Source organism: Apteryx mantelli, chromosome 2 (genome assembly GCF_036417845.1).
Source record: "Apteryx mantelli isolate bAptMan1 chromosome 2, bAptMan1.hap1, whole genome shotgun sequence".
Lineage (NCBI taxonomy): Eukaryota > Metazoa > Chordata > Aves > Apterygiformes > Apterygidae > Apteryx > Apteryx mantelli.
In genome coordinates, this window is record NC_089979.1 from 2,172,733 (window position 1) to 2,185,054 (window position 12,322).

A 12,322-nucleotide genomic window follows, 5' to 3' on the forward strand; every position below is an offset into this window, starting at 1 on the left:
GCTGATTTTGTGTCCAATGCTCAGAATAGCTCATTTGGGACCTGCCCCTGACTCCAAGGCCTGCCCAAGCGTTAGATGTTAATCAGCAATTAGATAACATGCAGATGCTGCCCCTGGGAACAAGAAACTCCCTTCTCCGGTCTAGAGGAAATGAGTGTAATAAAACTTAGTGCAAGATCTGCTGGAAGACGAAAGTGATTTTATTATACCAAATCTCCAAGCTAAACAATTTTGTCCTCTCACACTTGTTCTTGCAGAGTTCATTTAATCAGTCTCTCACATGCACCAAGATGCGTGTGCCCAGGTGATCTGGCCAGTGTCACTTGTGTGTGACATGTGGACAAGGGACTCCAATTATGTAGTCCTCATCATGCCTCTGGAGTTCTTCTCAGTAGAAGACAACAAACTGATTTTGGACTTGCCTTTTACAGCCTTTAGGAAAGAATGCTGTTACACTCTTTTGCCCCTTATTTTGCCCTTCTTAGGCAAATTCCCTGAACTTTACAGTTCCTTTGTTTTCCTTATCTGTTCTTCATCCTCCTGACTCCTTATCTTAGGTCAGTTTGTTCTTCCTCTTGATTTGAATGAAATCACAAACAGGTAGGTGCTCTAGAGCAATTAACACATACCTTTCCTTTTAACCCTTGTGCTGCTCTTTCTTCTAGGTGCTTTCACACACTCATACATTTCCATTCTTATTTCATTCATACCAAACAATGTTTCTATTACAAACATCCATAAGTCCTGAGCCCCTGTGCGGAGGGTTTGGACAGAGATCCCAGGTGAGGCTGGTCAGGGCAAGTAAGGCCTATGGGTGCACTCAGGAACTGACACCGTGGGTCCATTTATAGGGGAGCCAGTTTGCAATGCCAGAGGGCATCATTCTAGAGCAACCTTTCTTCGAAGACAGTTTATCTTTCAGCACATTCCCAGCAGCCTGGAGAGATCACGGCAGCAATCAGAGCTTAACTTTTTGATGGAGTAATGATCTCTGCTTGAAGTTTCACAATTCTTCTGTCAAAAGACTAGAATAAACAAGCAAGACAGGGTGAGTCATGCAGGCTCTGGAAGTGAGGAGGTGTGAGAGTACTGACTTCTCCAACACAGACTGAGCATGCACCAGCCAGCAAACTGCCTTCATATTAATGGCTCTGGGAAAGAAAGAAATCTGAAACATTGACACTAACCAGAAAAGAAAGTTCATATATTTGACAGAGCCTGACTGTGATTGCAGGCTGTGCTTTAAATGAGCAAATGAAGGTCCTATTCCAGTAGATACTGCAGCCCAAAGGTATGCCTGATTATGCACCCACATTTTCAGTAACCTCAGTAGCTAATTGCGAACTAGTTCAGGTCTGTCCTCGTGCGTTGCAGGAGAGACCAGCCTGTCAAGGTGATGGAGGGCAGGGAGCTGTTTGGCACTGTAGACAGCAAGGAAGCCTAAAAAAGCAGCACTTGGGGCGCTCAGACCTGCAAGCAAAGGCTGAATTATTTAGCACAGTGTTTTGCTGTGTGTTGCTCTGGAACAGAAAGCCCTGCCATCAGACACTTGCTGTGCTAGTTTCTCAATCTGCTCTATCACACCATAGTCTTGGTAAGGAAGTGAGAGATGCGGGTCTCGTCTGGCAAACATTTCAGAAGAGCTTCCTAACCTGGCACATCTTCCACGGTAGAGAAGTGGTCCCCAGTTGCTCTGTCCACTTGTTCTGTTTGTATCATCCCATAGTTAACGCTGCCCCTGCCCAGTCATTTCAGTAGTTCTGTGATGACTCTAGATCTTGTGGTGGGTTGTGTTCTGTCACTCTTAGGTCCTCTTTCTTCGTTCCTGGACACGGTCAGGGTCATCTCCAGGAAGCAGTGGAACTGCTACTGTTAAATTTGTGAGGGAGAAAAACAGAAAGCTGTAGACCTTTGTACACTTTTCTTGGGGATGGGGAGAGGGTACAAGACCATGAAGCAAGAGAGGAGCTGAAGGAATGTGCTATTCCTTCCCAATACCCAGAAATTAAATCTCGAATGATACACAGCAAAACTAAGAGACGTGCTGTGAGGTTGGTCACCTGTAGTTTAGAAAATGCCAGACTGACTGTTACAGACACAACTTGAATTTGGTCTTTGTGCACTGTATGACACAGGGGTCTTGTGAGTGCATCTGAATGACGGTGCACCGAGAGACTGAGTTACAGTTGCTCAGGCTACTGCAAAACTGAAACTTCCCAGATTTTGAGCATTTGATTTGCAAACCAGAAAATAAAACAGTCCCAGCAACCCACTCCAGTGGAAAACATTAGACCACAGAAACACAGTGTTCACAGCCAGTTCTTGCTAGAATAACTGGCAATGACAAATAGAATGAGCTGTGGGAGAGACCAGGGAAGCGGGGGTTTGCAAGCATGGATTTGTTTCCTGAGTAGAGGACTCTGAGTGCATTCCAACAAGAGAGGAGCTGGAATTTCTTCTGACAGACGTATTTGCCAGAAAATGCTGATTCTGCAGAATTAAACCCATCTGTGGCATAGAGAGTTTGTCAAACCTGACTGTTTCTTGCTGGCTCACCAGCCGTCTCTTCCATTTCCACGCTTCCTCCCCCAGTGCCCTCAGTTCAGCTAATTTGCTGGAGGCCTTTGCTATTTCTCTGTGACCTACTGAACCTGTGTTGCTCCTGCAAACCTTCCCAGCGGGCTCCCTCACGTAATGAAGCCCCATCCTGCTAAGCAGGTGAGGCTGCCCCATGCCTCCCCAGCTGCTGAGCCCTTGTGCCTTCAAGCTTTCCAACCCTGTATGTCTAACCCCATTTGGGCTCTGGGAAATGGCTCAGGGAGCTGAAAGCTACCTCCTTGGGACTGGGGTGCAAGGGACTATGCGCACAGTGGGGTTGTACAAAGTTGGTTGGGTATGAGGAGGGGTTGTGCATGCCAGGAGGTTTGTGCATACAGGGGGATTGTGCAGGCAGGAGCGTTGCAAATGCAGGAGTGTTGTGCATGAAAGGGGGGTTATGAATGCAGGGGTGTGTGTGCATGCAGAGGGTCTGTGCACGCCAGGGGAGGTGGGAGGGTCATGCATGCAGGGAGTTGTAGATGCAGGAGAACTGTGCATGTGCGGGGTGTGTGTGGGGGGGTGTTGCACATTTAGCTGGGTTGCGCTTGCAGGGGATTGGAGCATGAAGGGTGCCATGTGTGCCCAGGGGTTGCACATGAAGGGAGTCGTGCACGCAGGGTGATCGTGCATCAGGGGGGGTCCTGCATGCACGGGTTCCTCCTGCTCCTGGCTCTTCCCCCACGGAGATGAAGGGGCCCCAATGCGGAGGCACGGGGAGGGGAAAAAGAGCCTTTGGGCTGGCTCTGCTCCAGCGGGGCTGCCCAAACCCACAGCGGGCGGAGCGCAGGCGAACCGCGGCGCTCCAGGGGGCTGCGCCGCTTCCCGGCCCCGGGGCTCCGGAACGGGGAAACGAAACTAGGCGGGGCCGGGCAGGCGGCGGGGCGAGGCGGCGCGGGGCAGCAGCCCGGCCCGCGGGGCGGGGCCGACGGCCTTTCCCCACCCCCCGGCGCCCGGCCCTGCCGCCAGCCCTGCGCGCCGCCAGCCTCCCTGCGCAGCTCGCCGGCCCCACCGCCGCACCATGAAGGCTCTGCTGCTCGCCGTGCTGGCTGCGGTGCTGTGCGTGGAGAGAGGTAAGAGGAGGGGGGACACTCCCCCTCTCCTCCCCCCCCCTCCCTCCCCCCAGGCCACCACCATCTCTCCAAGGTCCTTCCACAGTTCCCGGTTTGGGAGCAAATTGAGGGGGAGGGAGCTGCGTCTTGCAGCGTGTGAGCTCTGGAAGTTGCGGGGGGGGGGGGGTGGGGGGATCGGGGTTGCAAAGGGGCTGGGGGAACAGGGTTGAGCCCTGCTTGGGGTCTGGTAGGGGCTCTTCCCAAGACCTGCCTCTCCGCAGTGTCCCTCTTGCAGCAGGAACTTCAGGGCTGCCGTGCCTGTATGTATAGGTGCATATCTCCAGCTGTACATATTTTGGAGCTGTTCCCAGTTGCAGCTCGAACAAAGACCAGGGCTGGTTCTGCTCCTCCCTTTCAGTACAGCTAGCCGGGATAACGACGCTGAAATGGGCTGGGATGCAGCGGAGGGGAAGGCGGATGGAGCCCAGCCCCGGCAATGGCTGATGGAGCCAATTCTGGGTAGAGCCACTTGTGGTCCTGGCTCCTGCGGTCCCTCAGCAACATTTAGGGGTTGCCAGCGCATGGGGAGGTGACCCCCAAGGGACAGGGCCCTGTGCAACATGTCCTGGGCTTGCCACTAAACCTGAGGAGAATGTGTTCCCTGTTGCTGAACGTTAAACTGCAAGTTGACCAAGTCGCAGATCTCTTATCTTGCCTCCCTGATGTCTCCATTTCTGGCTATCAAAACTCCATGGGGCCGTGCAAAACCCTGTATTGTTTCCATATGTCAATGCTAGGAAAAGCCAAACAAAGAGCAAACCGGAGAGTTCCCGGCCATCTGAGCGTCTGCTCAGAAAACACGGACCCTCCCTATCTCCTGAGAACATCAGTGAGAAGAAACTAGTTGTTTGCTGCCCATCCCATGCTCCCCCTCCCCGTGGGGTCCAAGGAGGCAACTGGCAATTAAAGCGCTGGGTCAGAGCCCAACTGGCACATGCTGTATTCAAGCCCAGAAGACGGGCTGTCCAGGCCCAGGCAGGAAGGGGTTTAACCTTCCCCCTCCCCCAAAAAGCTTTTAGCATTAGATCAAGTTCTCCTTAGCTGCGGAAAGGGGTTTGTTGCAGGTAGCTTTAACCCCAAACACTCCCATCGTGTCCAGGACTCTTTCCCTAAAAAAGCTTTACCCACTGTTGAAAGATCTGGCACAGGGTGTATAAGGCTCTTGTCTGAGAGCAATGGCAAAGAAAAGAGCATTTGGCATAGGGACTGAACGGAAGAGCTGCTGAAGCAACAGCATTTTTCACCAGTGCTGCTGAGCTTCAGAGCAGGCTTTTAAAGGCTTTTTTGTACATTGCTCCTTGCAAGAATGGACCCAACATGTCTTATCTAAGGAATTCCCCCAAACGATCTGCTCTCTTTCATGAGTTCTTTGTTCCTTCAAGGAGCTGAGCAGCAAACAAATAAACACATAAATACTTCCTGTAGAAGAATACTGCATTTTCTAGTTGGTGAAAACGAGGCCTCCCTTTTACATTGTTCAGTCTTGGTTCTTTTTTTTTTTTCTCTTTTGTAGCCTTGAGCTCCAACTCTTTGCTTTGTCTCCAACTGCGTAAAATAATTCTGCTCCCCTCTTGTGTCTTATGTCTAATTCAGCCTGTTTGCTCTGCAGTGATCTGTAGATTGGGTGGTTCAGTTATCTAATTTGCTGAAATAGGAAGTGACAGTACTTATAATTGAATATTTCCTCTCTTAAACTATGTTGAAAGACTCACCTTTCCTGCAGAGATTCAGTCCGTGTCTAGTATCTATTACAGGTGTTACAGGTTATAGGTGTGACAAAGAAAAGGATGGGGGCAGTTTGGAGACACAGTGGTAGGAACATAGATTTAGCCACGTCACAGAGAATTTCATGGCTAACAACACTTTTATGTGCACATGCAAATATTTCTGATGTTTTTATATCAGTAGTCTCTAAGGCTTAACGAATAGCACTGCACCACTCAGCTTGTGTGTTCAGTGTAGTGACATAATACGTGTGGGGTCATACGTGCTAGCATAATGCCCACAAGAAGCCTGTAATCCAGTTCATTCCTGGTTGCAGACAGTTTGGGTGAGATGGGGTGAGTCACTTTGCTTCTTCGTGCCTCAGTTTGCCCTCAGGGTGGTTGCAAGGAGAGGTGTTTGGGACAGGTCATCTGAGACTTGAGAGAAGAAACACATGGGGTAAGGGGACCAGGAGAGAGCTGGGCTTGAATCCAAGGTCTCAGGTTGACTTTGTGGCATTACCAGCGAGGTCAAAAATGCCACCCATGGAAACTGTGGGCTCAGCAAGGAACATGGACAGTCCTTTGACTCAATCGCTGGCTCAGTCCTCCTCTTCCTCTCCTAGATCCAGAGGCAAGGTCTACTGGTGGATATTTCTTGAGGCCTTTGACACAGCTGATGGCCATGTAATCCTGGGTGCTGTGTGTAGGTTGTAGCTGCTGTGTTAGCTTAGTCAGGTAACTTCTTTCTGTTGCAAGGATTGTTGGCAAATTGATGATACTTTGAAGTGGTATGAGCCGGTCCAGGAAATTCTTGCTAGGGAGTTGTGGTATTGGCTTTGTTTCCAAACCAAAGTCATCTGGGTGTCCTGATGTGACATTCTGGACCTCCCACTAACCTGCTTTATTCCATTTTCCTGAAAAATGCAGTTGTGCTTTTGTTTTCATCCTCTGCCTTGGCCGTGGCAGCTTGGAAGTCATTCCTCAGAGCACAATTGCTATTTTTTTCCAAATTTCCTGTAAAATGTTTTTTCTGAGAGAAACAGAATGGAGAAGAACCTCAAGAGGTTATGCAGGCCCATGGCGGAATGGGACAGATGCTGGCAGATATTTGTCCAAATAGCTCTTTAAAATAGGCCATGGCAGTGCCTGCTGAACCTGAACAACTTCTCCCAGAGCTTGGCTGACTTCCCCTTGTTTTGGAAAACTGTTTGTGATGAAGCCGAGAGGGGTAGGAGCAGGAATAACACTGCTGAGTCCCTAGCATCTCCCGTCCTGAATCGGATCCCCCTCTGCTTTGCATCGTGTAGACGCAGGAGAGACAGGCAGTGCCTCGTGGAAGGGTTTGCAGTCTGAGTGCTCAAAAATCAGAGCCCGTGAAGCACTGGGAACAGACCTGAGCTGTCTGCGTATGTAGGTCAACAATTGCAGCGTGGGTATGATGTACTTATATGTAAAATACAGAGAACACCATCCATCCATCGTGAAGTGCGTGTGTCCCTGCTGAGTCACTGGTCCAGGCTGTTTCTGTGATCGTTTCCCCCGGCTGAATGCCATTCCCCAATCTTTACCTTTTCTTGGGCAGAGCTAGAGGAAGCGCGATGCGAGCTACCTGGTGCAATCCATCCTGTTGGTGCAGCGTAGGCCATTTTAGGAGACCCACCGTGGAGGAAGGCATGCTTTTTCGCTAGTGCCAACACCCCCCACCCCAAATTAGAAAGGTTGGAAATGTGTGCTGCCCTCATAGTGCTATGAATCCCTGGACAGCAGGACTGTGTAAGTGTGTAAGATTGCTTCCTAGGAGCAGGTCCTGTGGCAGAGGTGCGTTGGGAGAAAGCAAAAGGCAGCTTGCTGACACCCCCTTCAGTGCAGGATGTTCAATTTTGACTTGAAAAAAAGAAGTGGTTATAAATGGGACCTTAGTCCATGAGCTCCTGCAACCCCCACAGGACTGCAAGGTGTAGGTGAATCGAGTGGTTTTAAATGTGGGTTGTTGTCTTGGGGTCACGGAGATGCTGTGGCCGGGGCTATGAGACAGGTGTGTTGCTGTAGCTGGACAGGTAGAAATCTTTGCTGCGTTGCTGAAGGAACTGAGTTCAGGTGCTGCCGAATACCCTGGGGCAGGAAAGGGCTGTCAGTGGGTATAGTAGGATGTGGGGGTGCAGGTTGCCAGACATGCTGCTGAGAAATGAGTCCCCTATCATCCCATCCCTTTTCTTTCCTTTGCCACTGACTAAAAAAATTATTACCAAGCATGCTTGGAAAACAAGAGCAAACCACCTGGTGTCCTGTCCCTCTGTAAATAACCCACGGGGTTACTCATGGCAACTTGTCCGGACTTCTATCTACACCTCCATCTCTCCATTGGCCTTGTCCTCTTCCTTGCAGGTCTTGCTACAATGCTGAGCTTACTCGAGCTGAGCAATTGTTTTTTCCACCGTGTGCGTTAGCTCAAGCGTCGTTTGAGCTTCGTGCCCTGCTGCCAAAGGCAGGTCACAGAAAGCTCAAACCTGTGTTCTTGCCTGGAACATTTCCCATCAGTGTCCATGGCAGCGGAGGTGAATTAGCGCAAATCTCCAACTCCAGCCTGCGGGTCTGAACTTGTCACCGTTGTTCAGTTTCAGGTTAGCAGCTGTTGCTTGACCCTACTCTTGGCGCAAACAGGCGCATGGTGACAAACATCAGGCTGACCTATGATGGCATTGAGGCTTTTGTCAGCAATTGGTCCTGCCCAGAGCTCTGTGGAAGATGTTCAAAATATAACCCATAGACTTGAACCCTTTACTTGGCCAAGCTTGGGGGGAAAAATCCTGTTGCAGGTTGACACAGCCTGAACAGCGAGCACCACGCTGCGACCGGATGCGATGCATGCAACGTGTCGGAGGTGGGGACTGCTGAGCGGGGACATCTCCTTGCCAGCTTCTAACGGAGGTGTGCCTTTCCCTTGCAGCCCACACGCTGATCTGCTTTTCGTGCTCGGATGCATCCTCCAACTGGGCCTGTCTGAAGCCTGTCAAGTGTGGGGAGAATGAAAACCACTGTGTGACGACGTACGTCGGAGTGGGAATTGGTGAGTGTTGACAGGACCTTCTTTCGTCCGTCCTAGTTGCTTTCCCTGATGAGCTGGAGAGGTGCAAGAAGGTTTTCCTTCCTTTGGCTGGAAGAAGGAGAAATTTCTGCTCGGCAGCTGTGTGTCAGACCATCCTAGTGTATTTTACAAGTGCTGCCAAATGGAGTCACGTTAAAGCCCACGTGCCTGCACCAAAGCCAGGAGTCCAAGGGGAATTTCAGGGTGGGGGGGGAAGTTGCTGATGAATCAGTGAAAGGGTGGCAGATGCTGCAGGCTTCCTTGACAGGAAAGCTTCAGGGTTACCCTTCCTGCTTTTACTCTGTGTTGGCTGATGTTTGGGTTGTTTATCCCTGACTCCTGCCTTTGCTGCTTCTCCCTCTGCGGATGCGGTGGGGATGCCAAGAAGGGAGATTTCCAGATTCCCTCCGTAAGTGCCTGCTTTTCTCAGAAGGGGGAGAAAGCGCCGAGAAAGATCTGGGGGCCTCTGCTTGTCAGCAGCGCTTCCCAGGAAAGCGGGCTCCTTTGCCGGGTCTCCTTGACGCACTGCAAAAACCCAACCTAGCCTGCCTTGCTGTTCCCTGCCCTCCCCCAACCCTGACCAGGCACCGGCGAAACCCTCCGCCTCTCTCTTGCGGGAGGGAGGGGTGTTGCATGCCTGAGTTGCACGGTCGGCAACGTGGGCGGACTGTGCATGCACAAATGGAGACCGGGAGCTTATATAAGCCTGTTGTCTTAGCACAATGCTAACGGCTTCCTATTTCCTGTGCTTGCTGCTAAATGCGTGCCGAGCCTCGCAGTCAAGGCTCGTAACACCGGCGCACGCTCGCGAGCCTCTCGCTGGTGCTCCGTACGCCCCGTGCTCCCCGTCTTGCTTGAAAAGTCCCAAGATCAAGCTCAGGTGGGATGTTTCAGGTTCTCCTCTTGAACCGTAGCAGCCAAATTTTGGCCAACAGCCTGAAAGAGATGTCCCCGGGATGCTATGCCATCTCTAGGAGCTGTGTGAAAGTCTTGCTGGGGCGTTCTTCGAGATGTGTGGGCTGGCTGAGATTCGTGTTGGAGCCTAATGCTGAGAAACGTTTTTACCCTCTCCTTGCTACCCTCCATAGGTCATGGTGGTTTAGCTATTTCAGTACTGTTATTTCCTTTGCAGAACAGCTGATCAGAATGCCGAGAAACACTTTAAACCTGTCCTCCTTCTGCTTTTCTCTCTCCTCTCTTTGCTCCCCCCCCACCCCACCCTACATTCAGGCAGCAAGTCTGGGCAGTCCATTTCCAAAGGATGCTCTCCAGTTTGTCCCAGTGCCGGGATTAACCTCGGCATAGCGGCTGCCTCCGTTTACTGCTGCGACTCCTTCCTGTGCAACATCAGTGGTTCCAGCAACGTGAAAGCCAGCTACATGGTCCTGGCCTTGGGGATCCTGGTCAGCTTCATCTACGTCCTCAGGGCTCGGGAGTGATGGGGCTGGGCGAGGAAGACCCGGCGCCCTGGGGATGTCGCAGGCTTCCCCCGGTGCGACGTCAGCAGCCCACCTCTGCAAAGCTGTGCTGTGACCGCCTGCGGTGCCCCGTCTTCCAAGTGCCATCTCAGATCTCATTAGCCAATATCTTCTCTGTCGCTGTCCACAAGGAGACCCTGTGCTTCTCAGCAGGCCTCAAAGATGATCGTTTCCCAGACTTTATGCTCTTTCGGCATCAGAGACCTGGGAGGTTGGGCTGAACAGTTCTCCTCCTTCTGTGGACATACCCCACTGCACTCTTACACCTCCTGGCAAAGGTGGATTGTTTTGGAAGGGTTTCTGCTTTTATACCTGTACCCCTGGTTTCTAAGAGTGATTAAAACAAGATTGGGACTCGCCAAGAAACAATTATCCACAAACATCACTAAATCAAGTATTTAGACGTTCCTGCCTCTCGCCTCTGCAGAGGTTTCTGGCACTGGCGTGCCCCAGCGCGAGGGTGGCCCGGGCACTGGGAATGCATGACCCAAAGGGGGACACATTCCCGGCCCCTGCAGCTGGAGTCTCTTTTTATAATTCGTGTCATTTCTTCCAATCCTGGGCTGACTTTTCTGGAAAACGAATGAAGTGTACCTTGTCCCTCTGAGCTCTGTAAGTGCCAGACCTGAATAAACATACTCCTGTTGTTACCTGAGCCGGGACGTGTGCTGTGTTGTGTGTTTCCTTGCTGAAGCCGGGGAGATTAGAAACGCCACTGCGGAAAACCCAAATTGTAGACCCAGCACGAGGGCCTCTTAGGCTCTTGAGCGGCTTTCGTGTGCTCCACCTTGGTAGTCCCTTCGGTTCACATTGTAGTGGCAACTCCAACTCCTCCCTGTTCCTCTCCCAGATAAACGTCCCTCTAGGTCCAGATAAGCTTCCCTTTGCCAGCTTGTTTCGTGTCTCTTGGGAAAGCCTTTTCCAGGTGCATTTTAGTGAAAAATGCTAGGGGTTAGGGTCTGATTCTGCTCTGTTGGACAAAAATCAGCTCTGTTGCTCCTAGCTGAGCAAGCACCCTGGGAGTAGGACCTGTAAAAATTAGTCTGCCTGTTACAGTGACTTGGTGCCTCAATCTCTCTGCTTACGAAATTGGAATAACGATAGACGATAACTTCAATACCTACGTGATCCAGGGTGACAAGTTGTGTTTGCAAAATCTAGTGAAGTTGCAGGCGAAGAGATCAGTACTCAGATATTTAAGTTCAAACTGTAATCTGCACCGGATGGGCTGACGGTGTTCCTGGACTACAGAAGGTGACTTCATCCCCAAACCTGCTGCTCCCACTGTCCCCCCAGATCCCCTGATTTCCCAGGTCTTTTGTGCTTCGCTCTCCTCCTCCCACCCTGGTGTCCCAAGACGGCCTCTCTTGTTGCAACGCTGCTGCAGACCTGCTAACCTCAAAGCAAGCCAAAACGGAGCCTTTAAACTGTTCGCTAAAAGCATGCTGTCACTCTGTTGACTGATCAGATGCTGCACTAGGCTTTTTTCTAGCAGCAAAAGACAGGGGTAGCTTTGGCACTCTAGCCTTGCCCTCCTCCTCTCCTCCTTTGCATGTATTTCTCTTATTTTGTGTCAAGGAACAAACAACAGCCTCCCAAGCTGCACAGACCATTTAATTATGCTTTTATCCCCTCTTAAACGAGTGATAAGGAGGTCCTTTTCTGTGAAAGATCTGTGCAGCTGTAGAGAAATAAGGGATATTTGCAACAAAAGCTTTTGCACGTTTTTTTCCCCCTCCTCCTTCTCCCCATCTTTTAATTAAAATTACGCAGATGTTAATAACAGCTATTAACAACAGGAGTCACTGGTCATCGTGACGTGGCCCGCAAGAATGCACAATGCGCCATTATCTCGTTGGGCCTGAGCCAAGCAATCCTCTGATTAGTACATCCTCCCTCGCCTCTCTGTGTTGGCAGGGCTTCATCCTTCTGGGAACGCGGGGCTCGAGGCACGACCCAGCATCCAGCCCTTTGCTATGCACGTTAAACAGCACAGGGCGATTTGGGGAAAACGTTATCAGAAGCGGGTGAGTTCATATTCCCTAGCTTCACTTTCGAGAGACTGTGCCTGAGCCTTCTTCCCGCAAGGGTTAGAAACCTCGTTCCCAGGGGGAATTCGCTCCAGGCCAGTGGCTGTGACTAGACACATTAGTTCTTGCGGGATTGCTGCAGATTGGAGGGATGAGAGTGGCCAAGACAGGACCCAGAGCCCTCCACTTTGCAAGCAATGAGACTGCGGCTCTTTTTTAGCCCCCTTGAAGGTAGGGTTTCTTGGTTCTGACCTCATTCACCCTCACAACACATCTGCTACGAGCAGGTTGGGTTTAGGAGCCGTCAGCGTAGTTG

At 51.1% G+C, this 12,322-nt stretch overlaps 1 protein-coding gene across 1 annotated transcript; it reads left to right on the plus strand.

Moving 5' to 3' along the window:
• Positions 1–3,535: 3,535 nt before the first annotated feature.
• On the plus strand, positions 3,536–10,631 carry LOC106486296 (lymphocyte antigen 6E). The gene is made up of 3 exons (XM_067290106.1): positions 3,536–3,668; positions 8,361–8,480; positions 9,729–10,631. The coding sequence occupies exons 1-3, from the start codon at positions 3,617–3,619 to the stop codon at positions 9,935–9,937; spliced, it is 381 nt and encodes a 126-aa protein (XP_067146207.1). The 5' UTR covers positions 3,536–3,616; the 3' UTR covers positions 9,938–10,631.
• The last annotated feature ends 1,691 nt before the right edge of the window (positions 10,632–12,322 follow it).

What these genes read in the sequence shown, in the direction of transcription:
- LOC106486296 (XM_067290106.1), top strand. Translation starts at nt 3,617, where the DNA reads ATGAAGGCTCTGCTGCTCGCCGTGCTGGCTGCGGTGCTGTGCGTGGAG. An exon ending in GGTGCTGTGCGTGGAGAGAG is followed by an intron (nt 3,669 to 8,360) that starts GTAAGAGGAGGG and finishes TTTCCCTTGCAG; the next exon opens with CCCACACGCTGATCTGCTTT. An exon ending in GTACGTCGGAGTGGGAATTG is followed by an intron (nt 8,481 to 9,728) that starts GTGAGTGTTGAC and finishes CCCTACATTCAG; the next exon opens with GCAGCAAGTCTGGGCAGTCC.